The 17,144-nt window shown below is 35.5% G+C and overlaps 1 protein-coding gene across 1 annotated transcript in view; it reads left to right on the forward strand.

The window, feature by feature from the left end:
- Positions 1–17,144, forward strand: part of LOC306872575 (VPS10 domain-containing receptor SorCS1-like) — a gene marked incomplete at both ends in the record, with an annotated part of 176,784 nt that overhangs the window by 147,070 nt on the left and 12,570 nt on the right. The window contains 5 exons of the mRNA XM_079421187.1: positions 1,856–1,973; positions 3,927–4,060; positions 6,077–6,190; positions 6,499–6,670; positions 16,046–16,232. Coding sequence (XP_079277313.1) covers positions 1,856–1,973; positions 3,927–4,060; positions 6,077–6,190; positions 6,499–6,670; positions 16,046–16,232 — 725 coding nt within the window. The remainder of the gene's footprint in view (positions 1–1,855; positions 1,974–3,926; positions 4,061–6,076; positions 6,191–6,498; positions 6,671–16,045; positions 16,233–17,144) is intronic.

Raw genomic sequence — 17,144 nt, forward strand, 5'->3', positions numbered from 1 at the left:
AATCCTCTGTTGGTGAGATTCTGTGAATTATAGCCTGTTTCCTGTTCTTAGCTGACAGGAGTGGAACCCTGTGTGGTCTTCTGCTGCTGTAGGTCATCTGCTTCAAGGTTTGATGTGTTGTGCATTCAGAGATGCCCTTCTGCATACCTCAGTTGTAACACATGATTCTTTGAGTTACTGTTTATTTTCTATCAGCTCAAACCAGTCTGGCCATCTCCTCTGACATAAACAAGGCACTTTCAAGTAACAGTTACTTTGTTTTCCCATTTATTGACTGACAGCTCTCCTGTACCCATGTTGAGAGAAATCAGGAGTAAAGGCCATGCACACGGAGTCTGAAATTTTCGAGTGCGTTTTTCCGTTTTTTCGTATTCCTCATCCTTTCCTATCAAAATGCATGCTACGGATGCGAAAACGTAGAAAATCTAAACGGATCCAAATTTTTTTATGACGGACAAAAGTTTCAGAGACAGTGAGTAAACGTGATTGACACAACATGAGGTCGTATTTATTTTTTAACGTGCGAAAATTTCAATGACCTTAAGTAAAGAGGCGTTGTGTGCACCGTGTAAACATGATGGTTCCTAGAGTTCTAGACTAAATAGTATCATGGATTTACTCATCGCACTTGCATAAAACAGATTCATTGTTCCTCAAAATGAATAAAAACAGTGAAATTCAAACTCAGAATGACGCAAACCTGCAATAATTAAATGTTTATCTTAGTCTTTACGTATTCAATCCCGTTTTATTAGCCAGTTCTTCAATGACCCAATTCAAACAAGCAAAAAGGGCTTTAGATAAACAAATCATTTGTTTCTTTTTTAATATTTTTATTGTTTTTTCTAATGCTATCCAGAATGGCTGAGGCTTATTCATGTCACTTTTGGTGTGAAAGGGCTTTTACATTTTCTAAACTTATATATATATATATATATATTAAAAAACAAACAAACAAGCCCAGCTCAGATAATGTAACATTACTTTCCATAAAAAGTAACTAAGTAACACGATTAGTTATTTTATTTTAGGGAGTAATGCAACATTGTAATGTATTGCTTTTAAAAGTATAACTTTCCCCAACACTGCTGTTAAAATAAACTAAAATAGCAAACAAATATTAAATGTATGTATATTAATTATACTTCATACTAAAATTATATTGCATAGCTAAAATAACTTTTTATAAATGTTTATTTATAAAAAGATAAATGATCAATTTACAGTGATCTTTATTGTGAACAATTGTGAGTTTTTATTTATTTCATACTTATTACTTTACTTTATTTTTCATAATTGTGACTGTTACAGTGTGAGGTCTGCCACAATTATGTTTTACTTTCATATGAATAAATGGTAATTGTGAAAAAAATATATACGTATAAAATCCTCAGTGCTTTGCTTGATTTGCTTGGTGATAAAAATAAAGAAATTAATGATAAAGCAAGTGATTTATTTTTAGGCCTTCAGTAATGACTATTTGAAAAGCCAAATCATTAAAAACCATCATGCCAGTTCGGATTCTACATCATCCTGAATCCAGCACAAGCTAAAATTATTTTGAGAAATATTTCATGAAGTTTTCCTTTGTAGGATATTCCTAGATACTTTCTTTCTGACAGGCCCTAAAAGTTTCACACTGTTCTTGAGTGTCAGACTTTCTCAATGTGAGTTTCTGACTTTTTGTTGACAGTTTGACGCAGGTTTCCACTGATGTGGTTTGACTTGGATAACATTGCTAAGCATTTCCTCTTCCTGTCCGCTCTACATCTTTCTAATCATTAGAGTCACCACGCTCTCGATATGCCACTGCTCGCCAGACATACAGCGGCTGATGTTGTGCCTTTGTTTGCAGGATCTTCGGTCATGTCAGTCACCGCTCAGAATGGCAGCTGGTAAAGATAGACTTCAGGTCTATCTTTAACAGAAGATGCGTAGAGTCTGACTATGTGCAGTGGAATTTACATGACCAGGTGAGATTGGTCCCCAATCTGTATATTTGTCTAAATCCTTGTTGCACACACTGTTGTATATTGATATCTTTAAGGATGAAAGAAAATGTGGAATTCAAATAAAACAAACAAATAAATAAAAGATGAATATAAATTAAAATGTCTTATTTTTTCTATATTTATTTTTAAATAAAATAATATGCCATTAAATTAGACATATAACCATAGAATTCATAGAATCAGTGTTATTTAGCTTCACTGAGATCCTATTATAGTTTGTATTGATATTTTGAATTAGTTTTTGTTTTTGTATTTTCTTCTATTTGAGTTTTTGTCAGTTGTATTTGTTTTTTTTTAAATATGTCTATTCAGTTTTTATTATTTATTATTATTATTATTAGTTTTAGTTGAACAAGTTAATGTTAACTAAATGAAAATGAAATAATATTGCCTTGGAAGCTATTTTTTTTAAAGTTTTGTTGTTGTTGTTTAAATTTGTAAAATAATATATTGTTTCAGTTATTTATTAAATTTCTTAATTTTTTACTTGAAGCAATGTTTTATTTGAATTTTATTTGAAATACACACACACACACACACACACACACACACACGTATATACACACGCACAGTTGTTTTTAGATAGAATAAGTGTTTGATAGAATAAAAAAAAAATAGAAAGGTTTATAAAATCTTAAATTTTAAGTTTGCAAACTGTAATTTGTGTGTCTGTCGCCAACAACAAAGTAGTTTTTAGGTTTGATTAAAAATACCGGGAAACCCCCCCCCCCCCCCCCCCCCCCCCCCCAAATTCCCTCTTGCTCCGTTGTGACAATCACGTGGCATCTGTAAATGAATCTCCCCCATCTTAATGTCATTAATGTCCTGAACTCAGCTTCTATACTGCATCTCATGCCTTACAATTAAGAGAGGCCGGTAAAAAGTCTTGATCTGATACCTTTCTGCTTTGTCTGGTCTTTCAAGCATAATAAACCCTCCACTGAGGCCTGATGTTTTAGATTGTACTAAAGAGTGTGCCGCTTTGGCTTCCTTTCTAACCGGCCCTGACATGTTTTCCCAGGGTCCGCTGCTGAGACTATATTTGAACAGAATAATATATATCCCAGAAGTCAAGCCAGAAGCCAAGTGTCCTCTCACAGGAGGATAATAGTTGTACGTTTATTAGTTGTAAGGACATGGCAGTAGACTTTCCTACTTTAACCTGAAGCCTTGTGGTACTTTCTATTTCTGTGACAAACTTTGAGAAGCTGAAGTGGACTTGAAGACAACAGAAGTGGACAGAAGACAGAACGATGCCAAAGTTTGGATGGTTAAAACCCAGCTTTTGGGCAGCATACTGCAGTACTATGCTGATGAGATCCAGCCATTCAGTTTCTGTCTGAACTGTCCTATGCTGTAGGGTTTTATTGCTCCGCTCTGCACCGGTTAGTCTGATAAATATGAAATCCAAAAAAGAGGACATGACCAGCAATGGACCGCAGCTGTTAAACGTTTTTTTCCCTCCATTCTGCACAAATCTGAATAAAACTGCAGTATTTGGAGCACTAATTTAAAGGAAGCATGTTAACAAAAGACTAGGCAAAAACAAAAAATTGTGAGATGCATGAAATGTGAGTGAGAGGCCTGGAAGACTGAAATCTTTGACAAAATGAACCCCACAGAGTTCGGATGTGAGATATGAAATATGGAACAACCAAGTACAATGAGCGGAAACTTTTTTTTTTTTCTCTCTCTCTCTCTCTCTCTCTTTTCTATTTTCTCTCGTCTTCTTTCCAGTCTCTTATTTTTTTCTAAATTCAGGGTGATGCACACATGCTTCATTGTTATGAATTATTCATGCGAGAACTGGAATAAACCTGAATGAGAACACCATATGCCAACTTTATTGTAGAAAATATTTGTGTGTGTGTGTGCGTGTATGCATATATGTATATGTTGAAATTCTGCTTATAGGGTGAACGCTGCCTCATGGGAGTCAAAAGAGTCTACCGAAAGCTGAAGCCCATAGCAAGGTGTGTTATGGGTAAAATCTACTCTGTCACAATGATTTCCGAGCCATGTGACTGCACTGAGTCGGACTTTGAATGGTAAGTAAACCAGCACTTTTCCTCAAAGATTCAAGGTCTATTCTAAAACTACAGACTGATCTAACACTGTGATATGTCAATATGAAAAACCACTGCAAAATGTTTTTTTGGTTTTTAATTATCTGATTGATATTTAAATAATTAATACATACAATAGATATATAATTTAACAATCAAACGTTTGGGGTCAGTAAGATTTTTATTTTATTTTAAGGAGGATACATTTTAATTCAGCAAAATGTATTTAACTGATTAAAAGTGACAAAGACATTTATAATGTTAGAATTTAATTAAAAATAAATGCATTTTTTTAAATTATTATTTTACATTTACTTTCATTAAATAATTATATTAAACAAACAAAAAAACCCCCATCAAACTACAATGATTTTTGAAGGATCATGTAACACTGAAGCCTGGATTAATTGTTGGAATAAATTGCATTTAAAATAAATATTCAAATAGAAAACACTTATTTTACATTGTACTAATAGTACAGTTTTTATTTTTTTTTATCTCTGTATACTTGATCAAATAAATGCAGTCTTAGTGAACATAAGAGACTTCTTTCAAAAAAATAAAAAAATTGACCCAAACCTTTTAGTGCATGTCAACAATTGTCTCTCTAGCCTTTAGCAACAACAACAAAAAAACTTTTGAGCAATGACATTTTCCAGATTGAAGTCGTGGCTATAGTCCTCACTAGATCAGCATTTTCGGAAGAGTTGCAGTAATTTCCTAAAAGAAGATCTTTGCTAAGTGGAAACTAGTCAAGCTGTGTGAAGACAGTTCAATGGAGACAGACGTGTTAATTCTTAAAAATCACAGCTCCTCAATAGTACTGTTGTCTCCGTCTGTCACCACCCTATCTCGTGTAGTATTTCATGCCCCACGCTTTGTGGCTTAAACCCTCCATTTGTATTCCTAACAGTCTTTTCTCGTCATGTAAATGTGGCCTCTCTCCTCATTTCCCCCTGAATTATCAAAGTTATTAATGCCTCTGTTCTGGAAAGTTCCAAATATGCAGGCCCCTCGAGGCCGTACGGAACAAAGTGTGAGAGTTGTTAATCAGGGAGTGAAACGCTGTGCGTTTACCAACACAAGCTGGCTACATCTGTGTAGCTTGTCATGGTAATTAGTGTCATTTGTTTCCTTGATTGGGGTGTTGAGTTGCATTGTAGGACAAACAACTTTGGCTTCTGTTGTCTGAGAGTTAGGTCTAAAAATAAATAAGTTAATATAAAAATGGATGCTGAAAGTATTTTTATGCTGACAAAGATTTTCAGGCTTTTGAATACAAAGATATGTCTTTCTCTAGGTGATTTGTAAAATGTTAACATGAAAGAGCACTATACAATGCTTATAAATGGTTAGAAATTAAAAATTATATGACTGCATAGAAATACAGAATCTTTAATGCATGCAATGAACATTATTATTATAATTAAAATGTCTACTTAAAGACTTTTCTTGACTTGCCAGTAAAAAAAAGATTTAGTCTATTTCAATAAGTATAATGTGAGTGACACTTGGACTTTTGCTATACCTATTATTCCTGACAGCTAATATAATTATTTCCATTTGAAGGTGAGAATTATGTTAAATCATGTAAATCATAGCAGGAAGATTGGCATTCTGCCTTCAGTATTATGATTTTGTATGGCTTTCTCAATGTAAATAGTTTACAGATGACAAATATCAGTGTTTATTCTACCAAAAATACACTGTAAATTGCACAAATAATTGAAATGGCAAGTAATACACTGAATTAAAAATAAATTTTGAAGCAGAAAAACTGAAATTGTATTATAGAAAAGTAATGTTTATTTACAGCTCTGAAAAGTTCATTTTATTTAATTTATTATTTTTTTTAAAGGTATTTTTTCAAACCAATGGGATTCTGGCTTAGCGGTGTGATATTTGGCTTGATGCCTGTGTTAAATTGATATTAATATGACGTCAAGAAGTAAAGAACTCATGGGTGTTTTCACTGTTTATGTTTTGTTTTTTTCACAGTGATTATGGCTTTGAGAGAAGGGCTGATGGGAAATGTACTCCAGCATTCTGGTTCCTTCCCTCCTCCATGTCTCGAACCTGTACTACAGAACACACGTTCCTCAACAGCACTGGGTGAGTTCTCAATTGATGCATGCATCTATCCATTAAAGTGATAATTCAATGTTCCGTTTAGATAGCTAAGTAAACTATACAGACTGTGTATGTGTTTGTGAGATTTTCAATTAAACATGTTTGCCACCTACATTCTCGAATGATTTTGATGTATGACTCTTTTAAAATGTTGTATGTGTTGTCACTGTTGCAGATGATCAGACTAACGAATTTCAATGTTGTCAACTGATCATTTTGTATTGGATCTTCAAAACTGGTTTATAAACGTGTTTCATTTGAATGTGTGCTATGTGTCTGTGTGTGTGCAGGTACAGAAAGGTGGTGTATAATAACTGCACCGGAGGGGTGATGGAGCAGTACACGGCTCGTAGGCAGCTGTGCCCTAGCCAGGCCCCTCGCGGCCTCCACTTAGTGACCAGCGAAGGGAAGCTAATGGCTACTCTTGCCAGCAACGTCACCTTCCTCGTCTTCCTGGAGGAGGTATAGAAAGATTCACTATTTCCTGCACTGCTTTTCAGTGACAAAATCATACATTATCTTCCTGGGAATGCGAGTTTGCATTCGGAACAGATAAAACTGCTAAATAATAGCAAGAAAACACATCTTTCCCACTGACTGCATGTGAAAACTAACAGTCATTAGCTATGTTTACATCAGCCCATTTTGAAGTATCGCATCAGAAACGAGTGATGGAAACACCAAATTTAGAAAAAAAAAAGGCCCTAATTTGCAAAAAGTTTTTTACACTCGCTTGAGGTGGTTTTTGACTTGTGTGAAAAAGGGTTAATGCGAATAATGGGAGATGGAAATGCATTTTGCGAATAAATTCCTTAGTCATTTGACTTTGCGCGATGGGACCGCATAACTTGACCCACCAGCAGATACATTTGGGCAAAAAAGTATTTAGTCAGCCACCAATTGTGCAAATTCTCCCATTTAAAAAGATGTGAGAGGCCTGTAATTTTCATCATAGGTACATGTCAACTATGAGAGACAGAATGGGGGGGGGGGGGAATCCAGGAAATCACATTGTCTGATTTTTAAAGAATTTATTTGCAAATTATGGTGGAAAATAAGTATTTGGTCAATAACAAAACTTAATCTCAATACTTTGTTATATAGCCTTTGTTGGCAATGACAGAGGTCAAACGTTTTCTGTAAGTCTTCACAAGGTTTTCACACACTGTTGCTGGTATTTTGGCCCATTCCTCCATGCAGATCTCCTCTAGAGCAGTGATGTTTTGGGGCTGTCGCTGGGCAACACGGACTTTCAACTCCCTCCAAAGATTTTCTATGGGGTTGAGATCTGGAGACTGGCTAGGCCACTCCAGGACCTTGAAATGCTTCTTACGAAGCCACTCCTTCGTTGCCCGGGTGGTGTGTTTGGGATCACTGTCATGCTGAAAGACCCAGCCACGTTTCATCTTCAATGCCCTTGCTGATGGAAGGAGGTTTTCACTCAAAATCTCACGATACATGGCCCCATTCATTCTTTCCTTTACATGGATCAGTCGTCCTGGTCCCTTTGCAGAAAAACAGCCCCAAAGCATGATGTTTCCACCCCCATGCTTCACAGTAGGTATGGTGTTCTTTGGATGCAACTCAGCATTCTTTCTCCTCCAAACACGACGAGTTGAGTTTTTACCAAAAAGTTCTATTTTGGTTTCATCTGACCATATGACATTCTCCCAATCCTCTTCTGGATCATCTAAATGCTCTCTAGCAAACTTCAGACGGGCCCGGACATGTACTGGCTTAAGCAGGAGGACACGTCTGGCACTGCAGGATTTGAGTCCCTGGCGGCGTAGTGTGTTACTAATGGTAGCCTTTGTTACTTTGGTCCCAGCTCTCTGCAGGTCATTCACTAGGTCCCCCCGTGTGGTTCTGGGATTTTTGCTCACCGTTCTTGTGATCATTTTGACCCCACGGGGTGAGATCTTGCGTGGAGCCCCAGATCGAGGGAGATTATCAGTGGTCTTGTATGTCTTCCATTTTCTAATAATTGCTCCCACAGTTGATCTTCACACCAAGCTGCTTGCCTATTGCAGATTCAGTCTTCCCAGCCTGGTGCAGGTCTACAATTTTGTTTCTGGTGTCCTTCGACAGCTCTTTGGTCTTGGCCATAGTGGAGTTTGGAGTGTGACTGTTTGAGGGTGTGGACAGGTGTCTTTTATACTGATAACGAGTTGAAACAGGTGCCATTAATACAGGTAACGAGTGGAGGACAGAGGAGCCTCTTAAAGAAGAAGTTACAGGTCTGTAACACAGAAATCTTGCTTGTTTGTAGGTGACCAAATACTTATTTTACCGAGGAATTTACCAATTAATTAATTAAAAATCCTACAATGTGATTTCCTGGATTCTTTTCCCCCATTCTGTCTCTCATAGTTGAAGTGTACCTATGATGAAAATTACAGGCCTCTCTCATATTTTTAAGTGGGAGAACTTGCACAATTGGTGGCTGACTAAATAGTTTTTTGCCCAAATGTAGATATTTTTGCATAGTTTGTTGTCAAAGTATTTCTGTATAATTGCCTCCCAGAACTGTTACTTACAGGACTGCGTTCCGAAACAGTGGGCATCTATGGCGGCAAATCTATGTCATTAATAAGCGAGCGCACCACTGATGCTGGCGCATGTGGTAAATAACTTCCGCGGGAGGAAAACAGATCTAGATGCGAGGAAACGGGAGCCAGCGAGCTCAATTCAAACCCTTGCGCATTCCTCACATGCTCGCTCAATCTTCTCTCACCTGCTCGCGCCAACACTTTTAATTTTTGTCAGTCGTGGGGCGTGGCTTGCTGGTTTAATTGTTACCTCAAATGTCATTGGTTATTCCCCTTTTCCGGAAGTCAGTTATATTCATAATTCACTTGACTTGACAAATGGCTTCATCAGTGGACCAGATACATGTGAGTTATCATTTAATTAGCTTGTTTTATTTATTGTTGTCTTTATTTAATATAATTTAATGCATTGATCATAGAGTAGATCTTTTCCAGATACTTCATTAACAGGAACTCTTCTGATTCCTAATGATTGCAGTCTTGTGATAATAAGAGATACACATATGAACACTTTTAACAGACTGTAATGTACACAGACACCCACCCACACACACACACACACATAGACTATATATATAAAGCTAAGGAATGACAGTAAAGTTTTCAAAAAAGTGTTTTATCTTTAATCTTGTAAATAGATACAACATCGTAATATATGTAGGTTTGTTTAGTCTGTGTTCCTATAAATTACAGGTTTCACCATGTTTGCAATTGATTTACAGTGTTACTAGTCATCTGCTATCAAGATCAGTCCATTCACTATGATGTATATGAAAATTGATTCCTGTTTATTGAAAAGAAGTTTGTAATACATTCAATTCCAATATATTTACTTATTTTATTTTTGATGCATTATCCTTTTTTCCTTTGTATTTGCAGGTCATGTACTTGAATGCAGCAAATAACAACCGGGCCTCGACATCATACCAATTCTTCAGCCTAGTCTCATGGCATTTACGTACCTGGGTGCCTGTTTTAGTGAGACACGAAATACGTACGAATAACTACATATTACTGCAGTTTCAGTTTCCTAAGAAACAAACACTAGAGGCAGTAAAACTCTGACACCTTTTACTCCCTTTCACACAAATTTACAGAGTTTTGATTAATAAAGTGTATTTTTCGCACAATTACTTTAAGAATATCATGTTACGACTTCAAAACAATATTAATATGCTGGGAGATTTGAAAACTGATGCTTTTGAATGTTAGCATCGCACATATCCAGCCTCTATCTATGGGTTTTCATAGACAGGAAGTTTGTTCGGTAGCTCACGGAGTACAGAGCCGTACTTAGGAGGCGAGAAGCTCCGGTTTGAATCCCGTGTAACTACGGTTTGAAATAAGTTCAAATTTGCATAAAAGGAAGTTGAAATGGCACGGTTGCATCAACAAATACGTTTTTATGCCAGTTTTGCATTTGTTAACACTATCATTAGGTTTAGGGTTGGGTTTGGTGTAGGGCATATTTCCAACACGATAGAGCATTAACTTTTAGGGACAGACCCCGGATATTTGAATTCTGAACCGCTGCAGTACGTACCTGTAGCAACATAATAAAAACACAGCAATACGTACCTATATCAACATAATAAAAACACAGCAATGCGTACCTGTAGCAACATAATAAAAACACAGCAATACGTACCTATATCAACATAATAAAAACACAGCAATGCGTATCAACATAATAAAAACACAGCAATGCATACCTGTAGCAACATAATAAAAACACAGCAATGCGTACCTGTAGCAACATAATAAAAACACAGCAATGCGTACCTGTAGCAACATAATAAAAACACAGCAATGCGTACCTGTAGCAACATAATAAAAACACAGCAATGCGTACCTATATCAACATAATAAAAACACAGCAATGCGTACCTGTAGCAACATAATAAAAACACAGCAATGCGTACCTATATCAACATAATAAAAACACAGCAATGCGTACCTGTAGCAACATAATAAAAACACAGCAATACGTACCTGTAGCAACATAATAAAAACACAGCAATACGTACCTATATCAACATAATAAAAACACAGCAATGCGTACCTATATCAACATAATAAAAACACAGCAATGCGTACCTGTAGCAACATAATAAAAACACAGCAATACGTACCTATATCAACATAATAAAAACACAGCAATGCGTACCTATATCAACATAATAAAAACACAGCAATGCGTACCTATATCAACATAATAAAAACACAGCAATACGTACCTATATCAACATAATAAAAACACAGCAATGCGTACCTATATCAACATAATAAAAACACAGCAATGCGTACCTGTAGCAACATAATAAAAACACAGCAATGCGTACCTGTAGCAACATAATAAAAACACAGCAATGCGTACCTATATCAACATAATAAAAACACAGCAATGCGTACCTGTAGCAACATAATAAAAACACAGCAATGCGTACCTATATCAACATAATAAAAACACAGCAATGCGTACCTGTAGCAACATAATAAAAACACAGCAATACGTACCTGTAGCAACATAATAAAAACACAGCAATACGTACCTATATCAACATAATAAAAACACAGCAATGCGTACCTATATCAACATAATAAAAACACAGCAATGCGTACCTGTAGCAACATAATAAAAACACAGCAATACGTACCTATATCAACATAATAAAAACACAGCAATGCGTACCTATATCAACATAATAAAAACACAGCAATGCGTACCTATATCAACATAATAAAAACACAGCAATACGTACCTATATCAACATAATAAAAACACAGCAATGCGTACCTATATCAACATAATAAAAACACAGCAATGCGTACCTGTAGCAACATAATAAAAACACAGCAATACGTACCTATATCAACATAATAAAAACACAGCAATACGTACCTATATCAACATAATAAAAACACAGCAATGCGTACCTATATCAACATAATAAAAACACAGCAATGCGTACCTGTAGCAACATAATAAAAACACAGCAATACGTACCTATATCAACATAATAAAAACACAGCAATGGGTACCTGTAGCAACATAATAAAAACACAGCAATACGTACCTATATCAACATAATAAAAACACAGCAATGCGTACCTATATCAACATAATAAAAACACAGCAATACGTACCTATATCAACATAATAAAAACACAGCAATGCGTACCTATATCAACATAATAAAAACACAGCAATGCGTACCTGTAGCAACATAATAAAAACACAGCAATACGTACCTGTAGCAACATAATAAAAACACAGCAATACGTACCTATATCAACATAATAAAAACACAGCAATGCGTACCTATATCAACATAATAAAAACACAGCAATGCGTACCTGTAGCAACATAATAAAAACACAGCAATACGTACCTATATCAACATAATAAAAACACAGCAATACGTACCTATATCAACATAATAAAAACACAGCAATGCGTACCTATATCAACATAATAAAAACACAGCAATGCGTACCTGTAGCAACATAATAAAAACACAGCAATACGTACCTATATCAACATAATAAAAACACAGCAATGCGTACCTATATCAACATAATAAAAACACAGCAATACGTACCTATATCAACATAATAAAAACACAGCAATACGTACCTGTAGCAACATAATAAAAACACAGCAATACGTACCTATATCAACATAATAAAAACACAGCAATGCGTACCTATATCAACATAATAAAAACACAGCAATGCGTACCTGTAGCAACATAATAAAAACACAGCAATGCGTACCTATATCAACATAATAAAAACACAGCAATGCGTACCTATATCAACATAATAAAAACACAGCAATGCGTACCTATATCAACATAATAAAAACACAGCAATGCGTACCTGTAGCAACATAATAAAAACACAGCAATACGTACCTATATCAACATAATAAAAACACAGCAATACGTACCTATATCAACATAATAAAAACACAGCAATGCGTACCTGTAGCAACATAATAAAAACACAGCAATACGTACCTATATCAACATAATAAAAACACAGCAATGCGTACCTGTAGCAACATAATAAAAACACAGCAATACGTACCTATATCAACATAATAAAAACACAGCAATGCGTACCTATATCAACATAATAAAAACACAGCAATGTGTACCTGTAGCAACATAATAAAAACACAGCAATGCGTACCTATATCAACATAATAAAAACACAGCAATGCGTACCTGTAGCAACATAATAAAAACACAGCAATACGTACCTATATCAACATAATAAAAACACAGCAATACGTACCTATATCAACATAATAAAAACACAGCAATGCGTACCTATATCAACATAATAAAAACACAGCAATGCGTACCTGTAGCAACATAATAAAAACACAGCAATGCGTACCTATATCAACATAATAAAAACACAGCAATGCGTACCTGTAGCAACATAATAAAAACACAGCAATACATACCTATATCAACATAATAAAAACACAGCAATGCGTACCTATATCAACATAATAAAAACGTGCCAGGGTTCACGTATTTAACCTGTGTTTTAGCACCACTCAGTGGACATTTCTCTTTGAAACTGCGGCAAAACGTGCAGTAAGGTACGTAAAACGGTGTCGCACAGAAAGTGCACAGAGGTACGTATTTTTATGAAACCAGGTTGCAATTCTTCTCAGAAGCAATCCAGAAATTTGGCACACTGTCAGGGCAAGTACTGTAAAGAAAAACATTTTATCTATTTGTTTTTCTTTTATTTATTATACAATTATCAAAAAGCAAAAAAAAATAAAAAATGCCTCTAACAGTAGCTTGCTCTATTCTTTTTCTATTCTATTTTATTTTCTTTGTATTTATTATATAATTTAAAAAAAGCAGGGTCTCCATACCTCATATCTCTTGGATTGGTAAATTTTGTGTGTATCAGTCCAATGTGCCACAGCTTCTCTGAACTTCGATTGCCTGAAGATTCCAGGCTTCTGCAAATGTGTCAAAGTCTGCCTGAATTCTTGGGAGAAAAGTGAAGTGCACACTGAAAAGGTCCTCAACCACTGATAAATCAAGCAATCCTTCTGCCTCCAGCAAGTGCTGCATGTCTGAATACTTGTTGGTTACCATGATTCTGACATCACACCAAATGCATTCAATCCTATTAGAAACACAGTAAAAAATTTAAACAAATGATCAAATCAGATCAGTTATTTATTAATAATTGTAAGATATTTTGTTACTTAAAAGTGACATTGAAAAGCTACCTATAGATTTCTAAAGTTACTAAATTTAGGCCTAAATTAAATTGCAGACAACTGTACTTTATATTTGATTATGGACACTTTTACTAGATATGAAACTATGTTGGTCAGTGCCTTCTGAAGAAAACATGAACCTGGCAATCTGTACATTCTCCAGTCCTTGGTCTCCCTTGACCCTGATTTAAAGAAGAAGAAAAAACAAGCTATACATTTCCAGAAAAAAATTCAAATGTTTTTTCTTTACAGTGCTTGCCCTGACAGTGTGCCAAATTTCTGGATTGCTTCTGAGAAGAATTGGTATGATGTCGAGGCCTGGTTGTTATTTGCTGCATTCAAGTACATGACCTGCAAATACAAAGGAAAAAAAAGAATAATGCATCAAAAATAAAATAAGTAAATACTTTGGAATTGAATGTATTACAAAGTTCTTTTCAATAAACAGGAATCAAGTTTCATATACATCATAGTGAATGGACTGATCTTGATAGCAGATGACTACTAACACTGTAAATCAATAGCAAACATGGTGAAACCTGTAATTTATAGGAACACAGACTAAACAAACCTTCATATATTACCATGTTGTATCTATTTACAAGATTAAAGATAAAACACTTTTTGAACTTTACTGTCTTTCCTTTAGCTTTATATATATATATATATATATGCGCTATGTGGGTGGGTGTCTGTGTACATCATTACAGTCTGTTAAAAGTGTTCATATATGTATTAATAGCCATAGACATCCACCTCCAAATGCAATGACCGCATTTATTGTGTTTCGTCTGCTCATTGTCAGGAAGTGACGATTTTGTTCTCTCTGACTCGTTGAATGGAAATGGTGCTTATTCGCAAATGTTTTATGTGATATTCTAATTTTGCGCAAAAGTTAAATTTGCAGCTTTAGGTGGAAACCCGTCTATTGTGACCAGTGTAGTCATTCACAAACAAACATCTCTAGTAACGCTTTGTTTTATTAACCAAATCTCACTATTGACAAGTTGCGTATTAGCATGCATTTTACTAGCATATTGGCTGTTTATTAATACTTACAATGAACATATTAAAGGACAAGTTCACTTCCAGAATAAAAAAAATCCTGTTAATTTAATCAGCCCCATGTCATCCAAGATGTCCATGTCTTTCTTTCTTCAGTCGAACAGAAATTAAGGGTTTTGAGGAAAACATTTTTACATGGAGATTTTTCTCCATGTAGTGGACTTCAATGGTGGCCAACGGGTTAAAGGACCAAACTGCAGTTTCAGTTCAGCTTCACCGGGCTCTACATGATCCCAGCCGAGGAATAAGGGTCTTATCGTCATTATCGTAATTTTTGTTGAAAAGGGCAATTGTCATTTTCTAAAACAAACAAACAAGTATATTTTTTTTAAAACCACAAATGCTCGTCTTGCTCTAGCTCTGTGATGCATGTTCACAACTTCACACATTACATAATCACACTGGACATGCATGACCATATTTTAGATCCCTTAATCCTACTCCATACCTAAACGTAACAACTACCTTACTAACTATTAATAACAGCAAATTATGAGTTTATTGAGGCAAAAGTCATAGTTAGTTATAGTGAGAACTGGTTATAGTGAGAACTAAAGTGTGACCTTTACAATTTATCTACAGTGCCTACTGCTAAATTCCAAAGTATAGTGATAACCCTCATCCACCATAAATTGAGCACTGTAAGCTTGAGATTTTGAGAAATCATGAGAGACCATCTTGCCTGTACAAGAGCAATGTTTTCCCATGGTAGATCAGCAGTTTGGGACAGACAAGACATCCTCCAAAGCAGATGAACTGACAGCTGAATGAATCGTACACAGAGCTTTGCCAGTATCGTAGTCAGGAACAGTTTTGCTTTCTGCCTAAAAAAAAGGAAAAATTCTAAGATATTACAGGAAGTTCTCTGAATAAAGAACATTTGTTCACCAGGCTGGTTGTGTGTGTTTTTTTTTTTAAGCTAGACTCAATGATGTTTCACGTTCTTACCCTTTTTTTTCCCAGGGTGATGGATCGAAAACCAGCATCACGGTGGATTTCGGCGACGGAAACGCTTTCACCTACTCTAACGTGAGCTCTATCGAGGATGGCATTAAACACATCTACAAGAATGTGGGAATCTACCGAGTGTCAGCCACGGCGGAGAACAGTCTGGGCTCGGAAACTGTGCTCCTGTTCCTACACATAACGTGTAAGCCAAGATATGGGAGTGCGAGTAACAATATGCACAATACAGACAGCCATATCGTATTCTACTTTGATATCCTTAATGTATTTTAAAGACCTACTGGGTCTGAGCACTCCGAACTCATTTATGCTTTATTGACCAGAAAAATCTAATTTGGCCTTGGTTGTATTGCACTCCACATTAAGCAGTCTAGATTTCGAGCTTATAGTCTCTAACTGGACCACAAGATTGGAATCATCCCTCTTAGTTATTGCCGACAGACACTTCATTGTATGATGAAGGTCCAGAGGACCTAAAATATCACCCAGGTCTGATGAATTGTACTTAATGTAACTTTTAGGCTATGAATTAATTATTTTTAGTCAATTATAACCATATAGCAAAAACAGTGTAGTCCAAACTATTTCCAAGTAAATGACTCTTTTGAACAATTATTTTAAGAGAATCAAACAGTTTGCTCTTTGTTGTTCATAATACTTCTGAAACTTCATATAACTATTTTATTCTAATTCTCTAGATTCGTTATGGCACAAAACACACAGCATGCTTACATTAGTTGGATTCCCTAATGATTGACTCTTATGAGTCAGTTCTATTTTGTGAATCATAGACATACAGCACAACCTGTATAGTCTGATTACCAAACGAATGTCTCTTATGAGTCAAATCGTTTTAGTAAATAAAAACCATACAGTGTGAATAGTGTAATCAACTGATTTCCAAACAAATGACTCTAATGAACACTCATTGAGTGAATAAGAGCATAGAACTGTTAAGTTGTACTAGCTAATGAGACATACATACATTATGAGTATGACTGTGAGGAATCATTAAAAAGCATCGATTTCAGATGTACTTGCCCCTTAATGTTTTGAAAAAAGAAAAGTATGGTTGGTCATTTCACATGTTGGTCAA

This window comes from Barbus barbus, assembly GCF_936440315.1.
Source record: "Barbus barbus genome assembly, chromosome: 7".
NCBI lineage: Eukaryota > Metazoa > Chordata > Actinopteri > Cypriniformes > Cyprinidae > Barbus > Barbus barbus.